This window comes from Periplaneta americana, chromosome 5, assembly GCF_040183065.1.
Source record: "Periplaneta americana isolate PAMFEO1 chromosome 5, P.americana_PAMFEO1_priV1, whole genome shotgun sequence".
Taxonomy (NCBI): Eukaryota; Metazoa; Arthropoda; class Insecta; order Blattodea; family Blattidae; genus Periplaneta; species Periplaneta americana.
The window spans coordinates 91310287-91333802 of NC_091121.1; the positions used below are offsets into that span (position 1 = coordinate 91310287).

At 35.7% G+C, this 23516-nt stretch overlaps 1 protein-coding gene across 2 annotated transcripts; it reads left to right on the plus strand.

The window, feature by feature from the left end:
- Positions 1-6720: 6720 nt before the first annotated feature.
- Positions 6721-23483, plus strand: LOC138699977 (uncharacterized). 2 transcript variants are annotated; one of them, XM_069826225.1, is made up of 4 exons: positions 6721-6784; positions 7189-7216; positions 10368-10517; positions 23123-23483. In XM_069826225.1, the coding sequence occupies exons 1-4, from the start codon at positions 6740-6742 to the stop codon at positions 23296-23298; spliced, it is 399 nt and encodes a 132-aa protein (XP_069682326.1). In that variant the 5' UTR covers positions 6721-6739; the 3' UTR covers positions 23299-23483. The 2 variants fall into 2 exon arrangements, with proteins under 2 accessions (XP_069682326.1, XP_069682327.1); XM_069826226.1 differs by lacking the exon at positions 6721-6784 and adding an exon at positions 6945-7036.
- Positions 23484-23516: the final 33 nt, after the last annotated feature.

The following is a 23516-nucleotide window of genomic DNA, read 5'->3' on the forward strand; positions in this document are numbered from 1 at the left end:
ATTTAAATTAACATAATAAACGATTTATCCTTATATCAAATACGAATGCTCTCTGGATCAAATGTCCTATTTTAATTATGTAATTACTTTATATTTACTTTTAACTGGTGCAGCGGAGCGCACGGGTACGGCTAGTATTTTAATAATTCTATATTTATATTGTCTATTCCACATGCTTTATTATTCCTACTTTTGTTTGGTGCTTCTAACATCTCCTGCATTTCTAAGTCATCTACTGTACTGTTTGTTTTTTCATATAGTTTCTTTTTCATTTTCTTTATCAGTCCATAATTTCTATTAATAATAATTTTCTAATTCTATATTTTGTATAATTATCAGATTTGTTTTATCTTTTTCTTGGGAATTAAGGCTTCTTATAAATTTATATACTTTGTCCTGTCTTCCATGTAAATTGTGTTCCATTTCTGCTATGTAGTTTTCCCAATGTTCTCTATTTAGTTTCCTAGTATATCTTTTTACTAATGCTCTTGCACTAATATATTGTGACAGCGACGAGAGACTCGAACTCACGACCAGCGTCCCGCAAGAGAGAAGATCGCGCGGGCTCCACGGAGCACTGAGGGATGTCGCGCGGCGGAGAGAAGAGAGGGGAAAGGGCCTACGCGGCGAGGGAGGGTGCGCGCGGAACTGCTGCGTGCGGTGTGAAGGGGGGACGGACCCTCCCGACTCTTCCAGAAGTCCGTCGAAGTGGAGATAGCCAGATAATTCGAGATGACACCCGTAGAAATTTCTCGCAACTGTGATTTTGCTATAAAAGAAGAAACGCCAGCGAACTCGAGCAGTTTTTCAGTTATTCAGTCAGTGAGTAAGCCAGAGCAAGCAAGCCAGTCTTGTGTACCGGAGTTCGACTCGAGTGTGCGTCCGCAACTGTGTCAGCATCCGAAGGCCTGAGTTCAAGTGCAGTGGACCGCAGTTGGAGGAACCTGAGTTCGAGTGCAGTGGACTATCTCTGAAGGTCTGTGGTTCGAGATACTGTGAACTCGAGTGACTGAGCTAGAAGACCTGTGAACTGTGAACTGACAGTTCTGATTTGTAAATAGTGCTTTGTAAATATTAGTTAAGATTAACAGTTCATTGTTGTTCGTAATAGTCCAAGTAAATTGTCATTGTCGTCAGTGGAGTGCACTAACGAATACTGTGTTACTGTGTGGAGAGCAAACACCATTGTTGCCGAGAGCGTTTAATGTGAATTGTAGAAAGGAATTATTATTGTTGAGTTGAAATAAAGTTACAATATTCTATTTTATTCTGATCATTATTGTTATTAAGATATTTCAAATAAGCCTCTTTTTTATCACTCACTAATTTCTGAATTTCGGGATCCCATTTTTTTAAGCCTTTTTTCCTCCCTCCTACTTTCTTTGACCCTAAAACTTCTTTTGCTGTTTTATGTAAGAGTCCTCTAATACATTGCCATTCTTCTTCAATTTCTTCTTTTGACTCTTCTGCATTTGTATAGTTTCTTAACCTTCTTTTATATAGGTCTTGTATCGATTCTTCTTCTAGTAACTTTATTTTATAGATGTCTTGTTTTTCCTTTTCTTTCTTTTTTGTTTCTTTTTTCCAGTTTCTACACCATTTGTTTTGTATATTTATTTTGCTAATCAGTAGAAAATGATCGCTGTGAATGTCGCTTCCTCTAAAGGCTCTTGTGTCCCTAACCAGGTTTTTCATTTTTTGGTTTACCATAATGTAATCTATTATTGAGCATGATCCTCTCTCACTTCTCGTATATTTATTAATTTCTTTATATTTGAAGTAGTTTAGTTATTCTCAGTTGATTAAAGCATGCGAAATTTAGTAGCGTTTTTCCATTATTATTTAATGTTTCTTCTCCATTATTTCCTGTTACATTTGTGATTGGTGTTTTCCCAATACGAACATTTACATCACCTGCTATGATTAGATAATCATTTTTATTTGTTTGATCTATTACTTTTTGTAGTTGCTGATAGAATTCTATTGTATCTTGCTTTCTGCCCTCTTCTGGTGCATAGATTCCTATTAGTGTAAGGTTTCCTTTTGGTATTTTGCATCTTATTTTCATTATTCTCTGGTTTACCCATTCATATGTTGTTATTGTGTTTCTTAATTTTGTGCTTATTAATATTGCTACTCCTGCTTGAGCTCTTTCAGTTATTTCAACGCCACTATAAAACATTGTATAGTTATTTAGGTCTTGGCTTCCTTTTTGTTTCTTTTTCGTTTCTGTTATCACTGCTATGTCTATTTCTCTTTCTTTTAGTTCTCTTTCCAGTTCGGTTTCTTTGTGGTGTATTCCTCTAACGTTTCAGGTTGCTACTTTAATTTGATCTTGAATTCCAAAACGTTTGTCCTTATGTTTTGCTTTTGTCGTCATCCGTAGGCCAGTCCGGCTATCTCTTTGGAGCTTGTAAGTATTTTTAAATGTCCCCTGAGTACGGTACTAACGTTCTGCAGGGTTAGTCCTTTGGAGGGGCTGCCTCCTCAAAGCCTATGGACCTGCTTCCTTGTGTATTAACCCCGCAGGGAGGGTTGCCTCTTGCGCCTTCTGCCTTTGAGGTCTTCACTCTTGTTTCCCTGAGCTGGGTCTCTTATTTCATCCCCAGAGATTGGGTTGCCACATCCGCCATTTTCGCCGTTTCGATGTTCCCATCTCCACGCCATATCTGCCGTTTTGGTCTTCCGTGTTTGCAGCTTTCCAGATTGGTCCGTTGCTCCCACGTTGTGGATTATTCTCGTAATGTCATAATAATATTTGATTTGGCTTGGAGGATGAGGGGAGTACGTTACACTAAACTCGGAATGCTCAACATTAAAATTGCATTGCTGCGTATGTTGTATCCTAAATAATCAAATCGTATATGTGTCAATATTCAGCAGTAATAATTAACCATTGTCGTGGAATATTTCGCCACTATAAATGATGATGGTAAATCATACTCTTTTCCTCGAATAACGCTACTGATTGCCTTAAGGCAAGACAAGCTAAGAACTATATTAATTTGATTTTGATGATGATGATGATGATAATAATAATAATGATAATAATAACAATAATGTCTGAAAGTAGCAGAATCCGGTAGTTCACTTTCAGCAATTATAACAAATTAGAGGGAACTAAATCTGAAGGAAAAACACGGAACTGAAAACAATCAACTTGCCAAAGTAAATGAACCATATGAACAATGTAGTTTGGAAGAAAAATTTTTAATTCAACAAATTCAGACTTTCGGGAAACAAAATTGTAAATTCCATTAAATGATGCTGAAAATCTGCATACCGATATTTAACAAGCCATCAATAAATCTCAAATAAGACTGTAATATGCTTGGCATATTTATAATTTTCGTACTCGATCAATAATGCACAATTAATCAAACTATTTTCACGATACACAATGCTTAGTAATGGAACTATTCATCATTTCTTAGCACAGAGAGGCGAACCTAGCGGCAGAAATTGTCATGACTCTCAGAGACCTACTCTCGATCGTGCTATGCGCCAGGTTGTATAATCTCGTAAGCAACGGTCTTAGAGCATACTATTCAAACACCCCCTAGCAATACTTTTGGGCGAGTCCATGTAAGTGGATACCAATTCGTCTTTCGCGCAGGTGCCACAAGTTTGCGATCGGGCTCTACATCCTTCGTGAGTGGCGGAAGCGTGTTCCGAAGGAGTTCCATTCAAGCAGAACAGCAAAATGACAGGACACTTGTAATCTGTCCACAAGAGTACTTGAAGAAATACATGAATAATTAATTTCATAATTAGTTGTAAATGTCACTAAAACCTGTCTTCTTTTCGATGTCGCGTAGTTCCTAAACGAGGCATTAGAGGACATGGATTATTCATGAAAAATGATCCTTATTGCGAGGCCTATCGATCCCCAGAGTTTGTCACAGAAATTCTGAATTACCCTATCTAGTGTATTCAGAGAAAAACATAAGCAAGGATGAATTAACACGTAAAACAGATAGGAAGGATGTGATACTACTGTAACAAGAATTTATTTTCTGAGCAGCCTTGAAAATTAATTCTCAGATCTTAGTAATATGAGGAAGTAGTATGATCCAGGAAGCTTTAGGCATCCAACAAGGAAAACTCAGTGAGCAGAAACCAGCGGGCGTGACTGTCTCGCGCAGATGACGTATGTTCCCGTTTCCAGCATGCTCTCAAGCCTACTGCAGTGGAGTAAGAGGGGTATAGCATGCGCGCCGCGAGGAGTCCGAGCTGAGTTTTGTTTGTAGAATACCTGTAATTCAAATAATCCAACGCAGAATTCGAAGATTATTAACTGACTAATATTCGCGCGCTTTTCGCTGTTGCCATGGAGACATGCTCTTGACATTTTTATTTATTTTATGTGCAAGTGGAGACTAACGAATAGCAATTGTAATAACAATAAAAAAAATTCCCATACATGTCACACGAAATGCAAGACGCGTAGAGTTCCTTTATTTGTACAGAGTTGAGACAACGCAAGCGACATTGATTGTATAATCTATAATGATATAGAAATTGGCGTCTTAACAAAGAAAGAAATACTTAGTATATGCCAATTTCTGAATCATTATACAATCAAAGCAGACTTGCGTTGTTCCAACTCTATATAAATGAAGGAACTCGAAAGACACGAAATACAACCTCATGTAGATAAGAAACGCAAATTCTAAACAGCATAACAGACCACCGACACGACTTTATAACTTCCTAACGGTGAGCATTATGAAATATTTTAGTTAGTATAGTAAGATTTGTTCCAAGTTGTTTCGGTTTAGCCATTTTTATCTTCTGTGTATGATGTAACTTAATAATCCTGTGTACAGAGTGGAAGTGAAATAACCATGCAGATTGAAAGGGACGATAGGATACACTTAAATGAATTGAAAAGACCTATATTACTTTTGTGATTAAATGCACGATTAATTAGAAAATTACATACATGAACAAATTATTAGACTAAAACGTTTTCTTGCAAACAATATAATTCTTCATATCAACTATCAGTATAATTCACAGAGTCTCTATTGTTGTAAATATGATCGCTTACATTTTCTGGTATATTTTTTTTCAATGCTTAAGTATATTTTTTCTGGCTATGTTGGTACTACTGATGTTTTAATTATATACTGCAGAAGATATTCTCCCATGGCCTGCAAGAAGACCGGACATGGATGAAATTGAAAATCTGTGATCTATACTGAAGAAGAAAGTGAACAAAAAGAAGCATAAAACAAAACATGGACTCATTTAAGCACTGTCTGATATCTGGCTAAATGATGCTGATATTTAAAGAAAGTGTCAAACTTTGTTTTCCAGCATCCCTGACAAAATCAACGTGTTAATAAAGAATAAGGGAATGTTCACAAAATATTAGTAACCTCAATACTCAACTTTCTGTTCATTATATCTGTGCAAAATACATTTTTGTTCATTATTTCTACCGATAAATATAGCTTCGTTGCACATATAATTAATTTAGTCCAATAATTTGTCCACGTCTGTAAGTTGGAAGTTTCAGCAGCGTGACAAAATCGCCGCTAACACACTTTTCTCTCTTCTTGTAATACAGATGTAGAAGGTCAACGAACTCAGGTCTGTCTCACTAGACTAGGTGAACCCCTCCCTCTCTGGCTTCAACGTTCCAATCTGCTCGCATCGTTCAGTGGCTTGAAATTAGCGGTTTTAAAATTAAATTTATACGAAAACCATCCACACTATTGAAATATGCCATAGGGATAATCCCAGGGCAACATTTTATAAGAATTATAAGCTATCCCGAAACTTTCTGGTAAAACTGTATGTTCTCACTGCCTTGAGAGAAAATGGATACCGATATAATGTTTCATCTGAAATAGCAAATGAAATGTTCTCACTCGAGCACTTGTTTCAGCTAAATTAAAATAGTCGTTAACTTTAGACTTTGTGCTTTGTGCAAAGTGTAGTGATTATACATTCCAGTACGAAATTAATACAATCTGATATCAGTTATAGAGCACAATGAGGTTATTACTTGCACGATTTTCAATAAAATGTTATAGAATCGTAAAGACTGAAAATAGAATCGATGTTCATTAAAACGTTTTACTCAAAATTACTCTAAGCTTAAGCTCCATGAGTCCGATTTAATACAACTTGCTGAGTCAGTCTGTAGGCCCATTAATGTCTCTATATCGGATGAAGGTTTACCAGATCTGAAATCTTAGCAATTGTTCAGCGTGTAATTTAATTTTGGATAAACTGTATGTAAATTGTCATGGCATGTAACAGTAAGAACTAGGAAAAATACAATAATTTACGTGAAGAAAATTCACCATAAAGTGACTGTATTTTAGTCTCAATTATTACTGTAATTTATTTTACAAATCTGGCTTTAAGGTATAGTTCCCCGTGAAGCTGAATTGAATAATTTCAAGGGAAAAATTGTTCCGCGGCCGAGTATCGAACCCGGGACCTTTGGCTGAGCGCGCCAACGCTCTACCGACTGAGCTACCCAGGAACTGTACCAGACACTGGTTCGATTTTTCTCTTTATATTCACATACCTCAAGTGGGCTGACAAGATGTCAAAGATCCAACATTGAGTCCAAACAAAGTCTGTGTCACTTGAATAGAATTGTGGTTCTCTGTTAACAAATAGTAACGTATATTATGCAAATCTGGCTTTGAGGTGAGACTGACTTGTATAATTATTCATAATTTATTGTTTTCAGAAGTTCAATCCAAAAAGAAAAAAAATGAAGATTCTTGCAGCTCTACTATTCTTTGCGGTGTTAGTGCAGGTAATGTGTTTCAGGTCCATTTTGAATTCAATATTGCACTCATTTTTAAATAGCAACTATGTTAACTCATCAAATCTGTTAAGGCTTAAAACTACCTGAGTGATCAAAGTAATGAATTTTCTCAGTTTCAAGCTACTCAAGTACTAAGATAATTACAGTTTAATCTTTCGTTGAGGATGAGACACAAAAGTCATTACCTTGTTTCTTCCTTCATATAGTTGTGATGTCCAATAGATTTATTTTAAATCTATCGTAAGTAGCTACTACAAATTAACTCTCTATCTTTTAAAAGTGATGAAATCTGTGATTTGCTTTTAAATTCAAATGTAATATTTGAGAATTTATTTTATGTTCTAAAAGATGTTCCTATTCCTATGTACAAATTCATTCCCGTACTTTTTCAGGTTATGGGAGATAACTCCAAACTAGATGGTAAGTACAGACGTAATTAGTTAAATATTTTTAATAGAAGAAATAATATTGTGAAATACAAATTTATTTGAAAGGAATAAACTGTTTTTGAGAGCAAAACATTTACAGAGTTGTAATACATTAATTAATTAACAAGCATCAAATAGCCATAAAATGTCATTATTATATGCATGCATTATTGGTATTCATAAAAAAATTACGAAAGACCATAAATGACAAACAGATATCTCTGAAAGACGTCACAACATATTTCATAATATTGATTACAGATAAACATACCGATAGCATCATCCATCTATTTTAGGTATTGCTTGAACTTTGGAGTAAGAACTAAGTTCACTAATCTTCAGCATAATACTAATAAGAGTTGGAGTAGTATTGTATTGTACTGTACAAGTATTTATTTACATTGCATGGTATTCGTGCATCGGTTCACAGTTAGAATGTGGAACATGTCAAAAGAATCTTAATAGTACTATACAAAGTCTTAATAATTGTCGTCACAGTCTAATTATATACAGAAGAATTTTACAGTATACTAGTACAACCCAAGGGGTTACTATCGATGCTTAATACGAGACAGAAATACTGTAACAGTGTTGTTGAATGTCATAAATTCACCTACAGAACAGAAGACGTGAGAAATTAGGTACTTCTTTAACTTGGTCCTAAATAACCTTATGTTTTGAGTTTGATCTTTTATATCTATACTGAAGCTACTAAAAATTTTTATTGCCATATAACACACTCCTTTTTGATAGCACGATAGACTTGCCGATGGAGTATGAAAGTAATTTTTTTGACGAGTGCCATGCTATGAATTGTTGAATTAATTACAAAGTTTTCACGATTACATACGAGGAAGATTTTTTTTATTGGGTTATTTTACGACCCTGTATCAACATCTAGGTACGAGGAAGATTATTCATGAAAAAATATACTGACAAGCCATGGGCATTATTTGTAGTTTTTTGAAAATGGTCCTACACGATTCCCTAGATTTGGCACCTACTATTATTGTAGTTACTCTTTATAGTAGGAGTTAGCGTTGTGCATTGCACGCATTGTGTTCGTTTCAAGTTTGTCGAGTATGGCGAAGTTCGATATTTCCGATGTTCGCTCTGCAGAAAGAGCCCTGTCGTGTTTGTTCTGCCTTGTTATAAACATATTAGCTGTTCTTCACTCCCACCTCTTTATGTTTTATCCGCTTAAGGATTTTAGCACCGATCTTGCTATTAGTTTTTCATATGAAATATGAGGAAGTTTGTAATGTCTTGGTTGCCTCTCTCATGCTCGAACATTGCAGGAAACTAGTACTGTTACTATATGTAGAATTTCCCCAAAATATTTTTCCAAAACTCATTACCGAGTGGAAGTATGCGTCGTAGTAGTAGTAGTAGTAGTAGTGGTTGTAGTGGTTACCAGTAGTAGTAGTAGTAGTAGTAGTAGTAGTAGTAGTAGTAATAGCAATGGTGATGGTACTATCATTAGTGACAGCAGTGGTTGTGGTGGTGGTGGTGGTGGTGGTGGTGGTGGTGGTGGTGGTGGTGGTGGTAGTAGTAGTAGTAGTAGTAGTAGTAGTAGTAGTAGCAGAAGTATTAGTAGTAATGGCAGCACTAGTGGTAGCAGTGGTGGATGTAGAATTATTAATAGTAGTATTGGTGGTGATAGCAGTATGACAAGAAGTAATAATGGCATTACTTACTCACTTACTGGCTTTTAAGGAACCCGGAGGTTCATTGCCGCCCTCACATAACCCCGTCATAGGTCCCTATCCTGAGCAAGATTAATCCAGTCTCTACCATCATATCCTACATCCCTCAAATCCATTTTAATATTATCTTCCCATCTAGGCTATGTCTCGGCCTCCCCAGAGGTCTTTTTCCTTCCGGTCTCCCAATTAACATTCTATATGCATTTCTGGATTCGCCCATACGTGCTACATGCCCTGCCCATCTCAAACGTCTGGATTTAATGTTCCTAATTATGTCACGTGAAGAATACAATGCGTGCAGTTCTGTGTTGTGTAACTTTCTCCATTCTCCTGTAACTTCATCCCTCTTAGCCCCAAATATTTTCCTAAGCACCTTATTTTCAAAACCCATAATCTCTGTTCCTCTCTCAAAGTGAGAGTCCAAGTTTCACAACCATACAGAACAACCGGCAATATAAATGTTTTATAAATTCTAACTTTCAGATTTTTTGACAGCAGACTGGATGATAAAAGACTCTCAACCGAATAGTAACAGGCATTTCCCATATTTATTCTGTGTGTAATTTCTTCCCGACTATCATTTATATTCATTACTGTTGCTCCCATGTGTTTGAATTTTTCCATCTCTTCAAAGGATAAATTTCCTACTTTTATATTTCCATTTCGTACAATATTCTCGTCACGAGACAATCATATACTTTGTCTTTTCGGGATTTACTTCCAAACCTATCTCTTTACTTGCTTCAAGTAGTAGCATTAGTAGTAGTAACAGTAGCAGTAGTATTAGTAGGCTAATAGCAGTGGTGGTAGTAGTGGTAGTAGTAGTAGTAGTAGTAGCAGTAGTAGTAGTAGTAGTAGTAATAGTAGTAGTAGGTACCCTGCACTTTCTTAACCACAAGGATGATTTTAGCTGTCAGTAGACACGGAAAATGTTTGAGTTTTTATTTTCGGTATTTATAAAAAGTGAAGGTCTCCAATAATGAGACTAGTTCCACAATTCTAAGAGCTTGTTTGACATTATTATGTAAACTGCCTATATAGCAATGAATATGTCGTTAGATTAAAGTGAATTACTAAATTGCATATTTATCTAAGAGACCACAGCCTCTACAACGATTAATGTAAATCGTTATCCTTTCAATTGCTCAATAAAATTACTATGTAATAAGGAATGGCCACTCAAATTACACGTGTATTTTCACAAATTACTGTTTCTTTCTCAAGATATTTACCTATTCTTGTTACTAGAACTTGTTTCAAGTCTTCTCTTTCTCATTAAACAATTATAATTATTAAACACACCAACTTTTGTGGAACATTTAATAGCTGTAATAATCAGGAGGAAAATTGGTTCGTTTGTATTATTATTTTGTAGTAGTACATGGGTACATTGAATACAGGCTGGGTACATTGTTAACTTGCTTGCCATTTTTACAGCCGCTGACGGACAAAAGCTGACAGATATCATAGAATCTACCAAGCCACTGATTGACACTCAAAAGGAATTGGCGAACAATCTGAATGAGATATCTGACACAGGAACTGCTATTTTCGGTGATTGGAACGATCTCGCAAAGAAGATTCAAGGTAATTATTTTTATGCAGTTATACTTTAGGCCTATAATCTTCACTACATTAATACAACAAACAGTTTTTTTATTGATGTACACCTATAAAAATAATTATTGAGTTAATGAATGTATGTTCTGAGCAAATCAAATGTAGGATAAATATTTTGTTAATGAAATAATTTAATTTAAATTAATCTCAAATATAAGCAAGTCAAAGTGGAGTGTTTATTAGTAGACTTCGTGGAATTGCCACGAGAATCGCAAAGTTTACAGCGCACGCGGTATAGACTGTATGAGAAGGGAGCGTGCAAAGGATGGAGTATGCCTCTGATGTAAACACTGAGCAGTATACTGCGGTTACATTAAAACCTGTATCCTGCATTAAAGAAATATAATGAATGATCATTGAAGTAGGAAATGTCTAAACATGTAAATGCACAATTATTTTGTAGTGAGATATATTAACTCTTAAATGTAAGATACTCGCATCATCCTTGAATATGTGCATTGCAATGAAGAGTTACGTACATTTTGAGCGACTGCAAAGTAACCTCCTCCGATGGTCACTCAGACAGTTTTTATATTGGTTAAATGTACGTTCAACATCACACGATGAAATACTTACGTATTTGAAGGACGGAAAGTCACTACTTTTTAGTACTCCAACTTCAGACGTCTTGTGACCTGATAGTACATCATTTATAATACGAAGTTGTGAATAGGCAGAATTTTTAGCAATAATGTTTCTCAACTTACATTTCACTTTTTCTGAAATTAGTGAATTGTTATTTTGAATAACGGTTTGTGATACTTTATCCACTATATTAAGAGCTTCTGAGAGTTGTAGTTTAGACGATTCTAACAGGATAATGCTTTTGGACAGGATTTTAAAATTAGAATCAATGAACAGAATATCTTCTAATAGCTGTTCAGAAGGCAATGATTTTACAGCTGCAACAGCGGAACTGTCTGTGCTATCCAATGCATCAATTACCTCCATTATTTCGCCGTAAAGTTCTGCATAATAATTAACAGCATCCAACCACGTTCCCCAACGGGTCAAGACTGGCTGCTGGGGTAAGGGTATTCCAGGGGCAATTGTTTGGAACAGTAACACTCTCATTGTAGTATATTTGATTGAATTCTTTTCTGCACTGTACAAATGTTAAGCTTTGACTATTCCAACCACAATAATGCAAAAACAAGTGCTTACATAGGTATACATTAGCTGTAGCTGTTCTATCTATTTGGACCAGTCACATCTCTTAACATGAACTGCTTATACTACGTGACCGGGCGGTCGCTCACCTCCTCTATACTACCGTACATCGGCAACCTGATTGCATGCTGCGTGTGGCAATTCAACGAAGTCTATTTATTAGTCACTAGGCTTCTTCCAAACTAGGCGATTGATTGCACCGTTCGATCCACGAATCTTCTTGTAAATCTCGTTTTACCATGTAATCGACAACTTCGCTTTCACACTTCGCAACTGCAGTTGACGATACAGTATCACAACAGTCGCTTGCCGTCGCTCTTACTGCAAGTCGTCCGACTCAAGGTGGAGTTTTACTTTCAATTGCGTCATTCATACTAGGCGACCGATTGGCACAACTTCCAATGTTATGCAATCAGTCTTGCTTCAAAACAGCGTACAGTAAGACGTTTCATTATTTGTCCTCTTGTACTAATTCATCGAGTGTGATTATAGATCATCAAACAACATTTTGTACATTCGAAAATAATTAAGAAATTCCTTTTATCCGCACGTAGATCGTCATAAAGCATATAGGACAATCCATTTTGAAGTCCTGCACTCATTCTTATCCTCCTACGTTTCCTATTTTTCAATAACAAAGAAAGCAACATTAGCTCTTCATTCTTCGGCGTCATCACGAATGATACGAAGGGAAATGTGCGGTCGATGAGATTAGTCACTCTTTCAGTCGTCGTATAGACAACTAATTGCTGCGACCGATCGTCTAATCTAGAGTGAAAGAGACCTTATATCGCAATTTATTAGTAAGTCACGATTATCACCTACTACATTCTTTGCTTGTATTAGCTTCCAAAGAAGTCAAAGTCGTGGTACTTCTAAGACTGATATTCCACGGATCAAGTAGGATCAGATAGGGCTAATATGATACAGTAACAGCAAGTCGGGCTAATTTGATACAGACTTTAAAATTTACTATAGGCTCAGTTTGTGTGATTATGGACATTCATTTTATGCTCTTTAAGGAGCAATATTGAACAAAGTTAAAAAAAATCACTATCGGTCTTATAAATGCATTTTAAAGAAAGGCAGTTTTTCTTTGTTGAAAAAACTTTGTTGTGATACTCGGTTACTTTTGTCATTGCTCTTGAATGAATAAAGGTTGGATAATTTTTTTAATTTTCATTCAGCTTCATTTTTCTCTAAAGAAAAGCTGTGGATATTGAGCAGCCTAACAGTAACCTGATCTTATACCATTTCTTATAACACTTTTAATCTCTCTTTGTAATTGTCTGGTAATTGTATATTTGTTTTAATTTTATTTCAATATCTATCCATATTATTGTAGGTCATGTATTACATATTTGTATTTTGACGTTGTCTATGGGCTGTATATTTGCTGAATGATATTAAATTATCCATCCATCCATCCATCCATCCATCTGCCTCCCTGTCTATTTGTTTATCTGTCTGTCTGTCTGTCCACTTACCCATCCATCCATCCATCCATCCATCCATCCATCCATCCATCCAATTAGTATATAAATGAGAAGGGCTATTAGGATACATTTTTGGGGCTATTATGATACACTTCTTAGGGATAGTATGATACGCTAGAAGGGCTATTATCGTATGATATTATATTTACTATGAAAAACACTGACCTAGTTATTATATTTTCCAATTTAAAATAATTTATTGCCTCTTGAGGGAAAATTCAGAATTTCTCATCTGTTGAGATATGTTTGAATTGAGATTTTGACACCTACAATAAAGTACAAGTTAAAATAATAAACATGTAGACTTATTTTTACTTATTTACTTAACAATTTTGGCTTAATAGTAAACTTTTTACTGCTATAAATTAACACAACTTTGAAAAATATATTCTTCATAATTTTAAAATGTGTTTTAAATTTATTTTAGTAATACAAACTCTACTATAATTTTCTCAATCTATTTCTTTGCACAAACAAATTATGGGAACACACACCAATTTTCTAGTACTGGCAATAAGATGTTGAAGTTTCAGTAAATTGTTTAAATGTTATGGGAAAAAGAGGTGATTACAAAAGTTGCCAAATCTTAGTCAATTTTAATGTGATTTGAACCAAACTTTTACAGGTGATATATTAAGCATCTGTGTGTATCACAGTAGCCTTACTTCATTGCTCTGTTTAATATGGCCAGATTTATATCACTGTTTCAGAATAGCCCTATAGGTGTGTCACAATAGCCCACACAGCAGACTATTATGATAAACTAGTTTGTTTTAATTTTATCCTCTATTACAAATACAAAATAGAAGCAACTCCAAATCCTTCATATACCGGGTGTAAGGGGTATAAGTGCCGTCCTTTTTACAGTTATTTGGGACAGTCTACAGGCTCCGTGCGTATAGCACTTTGCTGCTACAGGCGGACACTACGAGAACTACTTGTAGGCTTGTCTTCAACAGCTGTGTGTGATCTGTGTTGACAGCCGACTGCTGGAAGATTCGAGTAGGAGTGATTTTATACGCATTTATTTAATCTTTCATAAAGTGTTGCCTTTAGATTGCTATTTTAAAAATGTCAAAGCGGTCCAGCAAAATTATGTGCTGTGTTTTTAGCTGTAATAATAGATATTGTAATACAGAGCAAAATGTGAAGTTTTATAGTTTTCCATCACGACCCCACGAAATGGATTTGAAAAGACGGTGGATAATAGCAGTAAATCGGAAAGAGTGAGTTTAAATTAAGTATTTGGGATTTAAGTATTTTAATTAATACCTAATTAAGTTTTTACAGAACTTATCGTAATCGAGGATTTTACAATAAACCTACAGTAACTATTGCATGCAAATAATCACGTTAATGTTATACTTACAAAATAAGCAGCTGTAGGCCATATTTGTAAACACATCATAATAGTAGGGCGCATTGTATTCAGTAATTATGGCAAAGTCTTTATGATAGCCTGTATTATATAATTACAGAAATAGGCCTATATGAGAAATACGGAAAAATAGTATCATTACATATATACTTTACAATTACAGAATCATATTATGAATATAGAAGGAATTACAAATACAGAAAAATAATATAAATAAAAGTACATTACAATATTGTAATAGTCCTAAAGTTATATCATTACGAAGACATATAACAAAAAATAATTTATACTCATTACAACAGAAATTACAAAACATTTAATAGCTACATTTTATGAAATCTATTTGAAGTGATTTTCTAAATATCATCTGCCTTTATAGTTTTGTCAAACATTAAACAATATGTTTACATTAATATGTCACATTTACACGAATTATTTTTATAGGGCAGACGGCACTTTATGGACACCTTCCAAATCATCTAGAATCTGTAGCGAACATTTCATAGGAGGGTGTAAATCTCAAAATCCTGCTAGTCCAGCATATGTTCCAAGCATCTTTCCTGAATGTTACAAAAGGGAGTCAACAGGAACAGACTCTCTCAACAGATTTAAAAGACTGAAGAAAAGAACTGAAATAATTTCACAGCCGGATACATCAGACCCTTTGGAAGATAGTGCGTCTATCCTAGTGACCACCAAAACTGATGCCCAAACTCAGACAGATAGAAATTATGACAAAGAAAGCAAGTTTGAATTCAGTTGTATGGTGGATGGAAACAATGTCAGCACACAAGCATGCATATCAGCCTTCCACGCATTGTATGCCAAACCTAAGTGTTCCAGTAAACTGTCTGGGTCTGACTCCCCATATGAAAAAAGAGGATTTTTTGGTTATAGTTCAATATCTGATGAATCACAATTAAATGTCCTGGCTGGTGTTAACACAGAAATTTTAAATTTATTTTTGAACTTACTGTCAGACAGTACCCAGCGTAAAATTAGTAAAGAAAATAAACTTTTAATATTCTTAATGAAAATGAAGTTAGCCTTGCCATTTGCTGCCCTTGCTGTAATTTTCAATGTTCACCGTAGTACTATTTCTAGAATATTCCAATCTGTTTTACCTACACTTGCACAAGCAACTAAAAACTTTGTTTTCTGGCCTAGCAAAGATACTGTTAATGCAACATTGCCTACTGTGTTTAAAGATAATTATCCGAATTGTAGAGCTATTATTGACTGCACTGAAATTAAAACAGAACAACCTCCTGAAATCAGTCAGCGTGTATATATGTACTCTAACTATAAGTCTGCATATACTGCAAAAGTTCTTATTGGAATTGCGCCTTGTGGTATGGTAACATTTATTTCCAAATGTTATGGAGGTAGAGCCAGTGACAGTTTTATCACAAATGACTGTGGAATTTTGAAACTGATAGAACCAGGAGATCAAATTATGGCAGATAAAGGTTTTCCCGGAATAAAAACTGTATTGGAGGAGAGCAATGCAATTTTGGTAATGCCACCCTTTATGAATGAAGGTCACTTAACACCTGATCAAGTTGATGATACTTATAATATTGCTAGTGTGCGGATCCACGTTGAACGCTGCATTCAAAGAGTGAAAGTGTATAATATACTTCAAAAATGTCCAAGTGAACTATTATATTGTATTGATGACATTGTGCACATGTGTTGTGTTATGACTAATAAACAGCCTCCATTGATTTCTGAAGATCATTGTTAGAACGGTATGCCAGTTCTTTTAAATAGTGTGTGAAGTAAAACTGTTGCAACTTTTCAATACAGCCCTTCAGGAACATATCATTTCTTTGAATTTCTATAAGAATGGAAATATGATTCTCTGTATAAATGAAAAAATCACAGAAATCAACGCCACAACAGTACATCAGCAGTTGACACTGAGTGAAATATGTATGACTTTGTTTTAGTTCCAAATTTCCTCGTGAATTTTTTATAATATAGGATACATTAATGTCCCCAATCTCACCGACAATGGGTTTTTCCTTACATGAAATAGGACATTTAATTTCTAATACTCTTTCTGGCTTACCATTCATCATTACTATCCCATCAGGACTAGCACACAACCAAGGTTGGGTTAAGTGAATGATAAGACCACAACCAGCAACTGTTCTGTCATATGAATTTGTGTATTTGTCAAGTGCAGTTTTTTCTAATTTACTTCCAAAAGTTACATTCCTAAGACCCCTACCATGAAGCAATTTTGGGTTCATGAGGGTATTTACCAGCTTCTCATGATCTTTTTTTCTAGTTTTAATTGAATGTGCCCTACTCGCAGAAATCCTTATTTTTCTTTCTGTAAACCATAAGTCTGATTTTGATTGATGCAAGGTTTTTACACAAATTTCAGTTGCTCTGGTCTTATCAATTAGGACATGATTATCATAAAAATCATTTTCTAATGCAGAAATGTTGCTACTACATTCATTAATTATTATAGGCCTAGTTTCTTGTTTCATTAATAATGTTGTGATTAGCCCTTTACATGCATTATTCTCAACAATAGCTGTGATATCTGTTATTAAATGTCCCAGCAGTTCATTGACAACTTTAAGTGATTCTGATTTTTTCTCTTCGTTTAAAATTTTTGTCAGTATACATGGGGTTTTCAGTGCAGGAATTTCAATTGCTTCAACTTCAAGCCTCTGCTTTTTTTTGGGGAAAAAGTTCTTCTAATCTCTTCCCCTTGCTATATTTCTCTTTCCCCGCATTTGAGATATGGGGTCGAGACCATTCGCAGGGCTGATCAGTTCACGAAGTGATGCGTTCGGAGTTAACTGCATAAACAACAGCGGAAATGTGTTTACACTTTCCTGACGATCCAGCAGGACATTCGCAGGAACTATTAGTCGCTTCTCTAGCAGCATTAACCTACGATAACATGAGGTTGTCTTTTTAAGTCAGCATCGTTTAATGTATAAATTAACATCAATCACAAATAGTAATAATACATAAATAACTACGTTACCTCTATGGTGACATGATAAGGTTTCAGGCTAACTGATGTCTGTCTTATTACATTTGCAGTTATTACACTCTTGCAAATTCCAGCGAAATATTTTTCTTGTAAATTTAATACATGACCACTTTCTGCAAGTAAACGACCTTTCTTAGAAGAATTTGGCCGATTATTGTCATAGAAAATACTTTGAAATCCCACTGTTATTATTAAATCTGCCATGGCAGTACACTGTGAGATGACAGCTGATGCTCGCGCGGTAGTACGCAAGAACTTACAATTTTCGCCACTCAGAGCGCGGCGGTGCATTTCTCCCTGCAACGCACGGAGCCTACAGCAGGCATGTCAGAAATCAGACTCTATAAATGTGCAGTTATGTGCGCGGATCCCCGGTCTGTGCAGGTTGCATCAATCAAGCGTTGCTCTTACCCGTTCTTAGCTGGAGGGGTGTACAATAATCTATTCTGCGCTTCTAGGGTTGGATTAAATAGACATTTGGACATTATAAACATAGTTAGCAGAACGAAAAAAACACAATTATTATCAGTGTCTATATTTGACAATTTCAATACAAGAAACTTTAGGCTTACTCAGTTATATTTCACAAAGTAGTGGTTTGTAAAGCATAATTTATTAATATGATTTTATACAGTATTTGAAGAAAAAAAAATTGCAGTAATTTCGAAACAACAAGAAACGAACAAGTATTTCATTTTACGTAGTAGGTACTAATTATTTTAAAGTAATGGACCCTACTCTTTCATTGTTCATCAAGCATTATTATTTACTGTGACCATTGGTGCACAAATGTTGAAGAAAATATTATACCCCCAATTAATTACATGCAGTAGGACATTGTGAAGCTTTTACACTGAAATAATTTCTTTGCTGTATGTCAATATAAATTAATATTAATATTAATAAATATAAATTAAGCTTAGAATTTAAATTCACATATAGTTTATTTGAAAACGTTGAGAGCAAGTATCGAAAAGTTGGAAGCGTTACTCAAAGAAATTAAAAGTTTAGTTCACAAGCTGTGAAGCGACGATATTCTCTTTATGTCATATTTAAAGATTTATTAATATAAGTATATTCAATTAATATTGTGACGTGGGATGGAAAATTTGCCATTATAGGCTATATTTTTCCAGAAAAATTTTCCGCCTTGCAAATAGTTGTTTTCTTCTCTCCTTACAACCTCAAGAGCCTCACATGTATTCCTCACTATATTCTTATCACTTACCAGTTTATGAAATGAAAGTTGTAAGTCGTCTAACCTTTGATGGCTGTGTTAGTACAGACTCCAAAACAACGCCATTGTCAAGTACGTTTTGCTGTGAGAGTACTGATTAATAACTAAGCGCTGCAATATCATATTTTGAGAACTTTACTAATCTGATCTAAATTGTCACCTCACAACACTGTTACCTCGACATAGGCTGATGAAAGCCTTTCATTTTAAAATAATTATTATTGTTGGCTAAGGAAAACATTATGACAATTTATATGATTCGTAATTTCTCTTCTCCGTTATCTGTGAACTCCTCACTTAATTTATCATAACTCATTCACAGACACAGCCAATTCGGCACTCGTACTGAAACTGTGTTACTGAAACAAAAGCTGCTGCAGGTATTGTATAGCCCTGTCGCGTTCCCCTCTAAGGCAATTCACTCCCTCCAGGTAAGGGAATAGAGAGTGCACATCGCACTGAGACAGTTGCACAATGTGCGCGACTGCACAATGTGCAGGGTTTTGACATGCCTGGTCTGCAGGATAAAAAAATATCCATATAACATAAGGTCAAAATTTGATATTTTCCCGGAAAAAAATATTTCTTCTCTTATTTTATTCGGGTTATACTGCTTATATCGTTAGTAAAATTATGAAAATAATTACATCAATAAGTATATCTATCAAAGAGTTAATATTAGTTTAAATACATATTTGTGTGTTCTATTACGTTTTCGTGAAATTAAATAAAATTGCATGCTTAAATTTGTTAATATTCTGGCGTGAGAGACGTGGCAACGTGTCTAGCAGGCAGTACTCTGCACAGACGTACGTACTGTACATGTCAGCTGAGTTCAAGCTCCCTGTCCTGCCGAGCGGATAACAGTTCGGTACCAGGTATTCGATAAACAACTTACAATGTCATTCACAGTTTAGGAATATCATATGTTATTAATGTATGGAGAAAGTCGTCGTAATTCAAGTGAGGCAAGAAGATGTACCGTCATTGTTTTCCGCAATGGAGATTGCCTAAACTTTTGTAGCGGTTTCTCAACGATTATTAGAAACTAGAAGTCTCTTACCTTGTTTCGAAAATCACACAAACAGAAATTTCTTTAAAAATAGTACTGCTTTATGGAAGCGGAAGAGATTAAAATGTTGCATTTAGAAAAGGACTTCATATGATTTTGTGTAGTAAACCATTAGGCCCCATATTCATAGATATTCTTAGCGCAGGCTTCCGGTGGATGATCAGCGAACTAACGTTTTTCGTATTCATAAACCAGTGTTAGCGACATGATATGATAAGAATCCTGTACAAATAATCAGTCGATAGCCGGGGCTAGTTTAGCACGCTCGTAGCGCGGGCTAGCGAAATGTCTATGCATAACACCCTTATTATTTATTTTTTTGACGTACAATTAAAAAATGGGCCAATATTGCCAATATTGTTGCGTAAAATGGAAATTTACAATAAAGTTCTATTAATGAGATTGAAAGTTTGTATTTGCTGTTCGTTTTATGTAAACAACGGTCCACCTCTGCATTACAACAGAGCATCTGTTTTGTACTGACAAGGGATGCATTCGGATCTTCCGACGAGAATCGCCACGAAACTTTCTGGGCTGAACAAGCATGAGGCCAAAGTAATTGGTGCGAAGTGTGGCATTTCGCAATCATTTGCTACTCCTAAAACAAGGGGTATAAAAGTAGGGTTCGCAACTGTAATGTTTGTAGTCATAAGTTATGAAACACGCTGTACCCGAGAGACATGATGTCATTTTGTGATAATGCGCATGCCTGGTAGGTCTCCTGCCTTGTATAAATGTATAAATAAGTGTGTTTTGTATAACCATAAGTGGCTAGGTAGTATGATTCAGGGCATGGGCCTGTTTGTGTGTTAAAGAATACTGTAGTTGAAATACGTGTATACTATTGCGTGTTTATCAAAATGAGTTGTAACCCTCATGCTGTGGTACAGATACTGTTGAATGAGGTGACACAGAATTACCCAGCGGACAACACGCATCCAACATACATCGACAGGCGAATTGCACGGGAGTTGTTTATCATCCTGGAGAAATATGTCAGTGGCGGCATGGACATGCCGGAAGGACAGACATTGTGGTGTGATAGTGATCGAACATCGGACACTTTATCTGAAGATAACGATGTGCTCGGTAGTCCAGTTCATAACACGGCAACCAGTACCAGTTCCTATGAACGATCACCTCCTAAATTCAAACGGAGAAGTATCCACGAGCAGTTCTCTAAAATAACAATGAAAAGGATTTATGACAGTGTCAAGATTGAAAAGAAAAGCGTTGCAGCAACTGCCCGAAAATTCAAGACATCACCGGCAAAATTGAGGCAAATAGTAAAGGCTCTTCAGAGAGGTGGTACGATAGAAAACAAACATCCTCGCATTCGAGAGCATATGTACACCAAATTCAGGAATGCGCGTAATGTTGGAAACGAAATTCACTACTGGCATTTAAAGACTTGGGCGAAAGAAGCAGCTATTTTCATGGGCATTCCCAGATTTAAAGCCAGCAGTTATTTGCTCCACCAATTCAAATGCCGCTACAAAATAACATCACGCAAGATTACAAGTTTCATTACTATGCGGGATGTTACTCTTGATACTGACGTGAGGACCAGAGCATTGGAGTTTGTGCGAGAAGTTAACGGACTACGTTTCTGCTAATGCAATCGATGCCGACATGGTGTTGAATACGGATCAAAGTTGATTTGAGTATGAAATTACCTCAAATAGGACACTATCAATGATCGGGGAAAAGACAACTGAAGCAACTGTTGAAAGCATTGCATCCACTACTCACTCCTACACCATTCAGGTCCTTATATCCATATTAGGACGCCTCGCAAAGAAATTGTACATCTGTTTTCAGGAAGCGGGTGGTAAATTTGATAAGATGCCAACAGATCTCGTACTGTCCTAGATGAGTAAAGTACTTCAACCGGAACTAAAGGGAGCATCGCTTCTGCTGCTGGATTCATGGTCTGGTCAAACAGACACAGATTTATGGACCGGAGCCTTCGGACACAAGGATTTAAATTTACACACAAAAATCATACCACCTAAAACCACAAAGTACTGTCAGCCTCTAGACGTCTACTTCTTTCGTCAGTACAAACTATTTGCGCTACGCATTGAAGAGAACATACGTCATGATGAGCGGAATGCCGTCAAGCTGCATGATAGGATCTTCATTTTCAAGTTGCATTCCTTGATATACAATCAGTTGAGTGCACCACAGTACCAGCCTATGCTTCGCTATGCCTGGAAGGCTCTGGATATGTGTCACAGGACATGCCACTTCCGTTCCGTAATGTGTTCGACATAAATTTTGCTTGTCTTGACATATGTAGCATTCCTGACTGCGATTGCAGTTCCGCCATTATTTGCTCGTGGTATGAGATGCAACTCTGTTTGCACCACTGCCTTCTTACACCACATTACCATGAGGTAGAATGAGATATGTATATGACAGTTTACAAATCTATCTGTTGTACGTAATCTCGTCATTTACATGTATCACATTTCACAGGTATATGATGTTAGGCACTCTATGACTACAAACATTACAGTTGCGAACAGTACTTTTATACGCCTTGTTTTAGGGGTAGCAAGTGGTTGCGAAATGCCACACTAGACACCAATTACTTTGACCTCATGCTTGTTCAGCCTAGAAAGTTTCGTGGCGATTTTCGTCGGAAGGTCCGAAAGCATCCCTTGTGAGCTGTACTATGTACTTGTAAACTCCCTCCTCCCCATCCAACAACACTGCCAAAAGCCTAATATTGTAAACTTTAATGATTAGTTAAATACCGCAATTAGAAATAAAATTGTGGGGACATTTTTTTTCCTTATGAAATGAACAATCATCAGTTAAAATAATGGAACTTATACCCCTTACACTTTGTATATCTAAGATAGCACATTACCCTTTTTTTTTTCTTCTTCTTCAAATCTGTATATGCTTTGATAGAAAAATTATAGAAAACTATAGATCTTTCTGTACCATAATAGCCCTACCTGACCCTAATCATAACAATTTCTGAAGTTGAGGGTGTCACTTGAGACTTCACGTTTAGCACAGTGAAATGTGATGTTGAAATTATGCACACATACAATATTAGCAAATGATTAAGATTAAGAATTACTTTACAGAAATTTCACAAAACAAAGTGAAGCGATTCATTGAGTACAAATTAATTCTGAAAGCGTGACTACATGGAAAAGAAATGTGTTTATTTATTTCAGATGGCACTGCAACCAAACAAGAGATCCAAGATGGAATAAACGGAATCAATGGCGTTATTACTCATGTGAATGATGTAATGAGCAAGTTGGCCGCCCTTATATCTTCAGTGTTGAAAAAAACCGGTCAGTATTCAGAATTGACTGAAAAAATGGCACAACAACTGCTCACTGAATAAGCTCCACCATTTTAGAAGAAATTGGATTTTGGGAAATAATGATTGTTTTATGAGACAGAGACAGACAGGAATATACTTTATGTACTTCGTTGCGTATAAATGTACAATTATATATATAGCTTGAACGTAAGTAAATATAGTGTAATGTAATCCTGTTGTTATATATTTCGGTGTAAGATAAATCTGTTCAGCTACAGTAAGTATTCTAATTTTGTTAT

Bases quoted from the DNA above. Each gene is read 5' to 3' on its own strand.
- LOC138699977 (XM_069826225.1), top strand. From the start codon at position 6,740: ATGAAGATTCTTGCAGCTCTACTATTCTTTGCGGTGTTAGTGCAG. The intron at 6,785-7,188 runs GTAATGTGTTTC...GTACTTTTTCAG, and splicing joins TCTTTGCGGTGTTAGTGCAG to GTTATGGGAGATAACTCCAA. The intron at 10,518-23,122 runs GTAATTATTTTT...TATTTATTTCAG, and splicing joins TCTCGCAAAGAAGATTCAAG to ATGGCACTGCAACCAAACAA.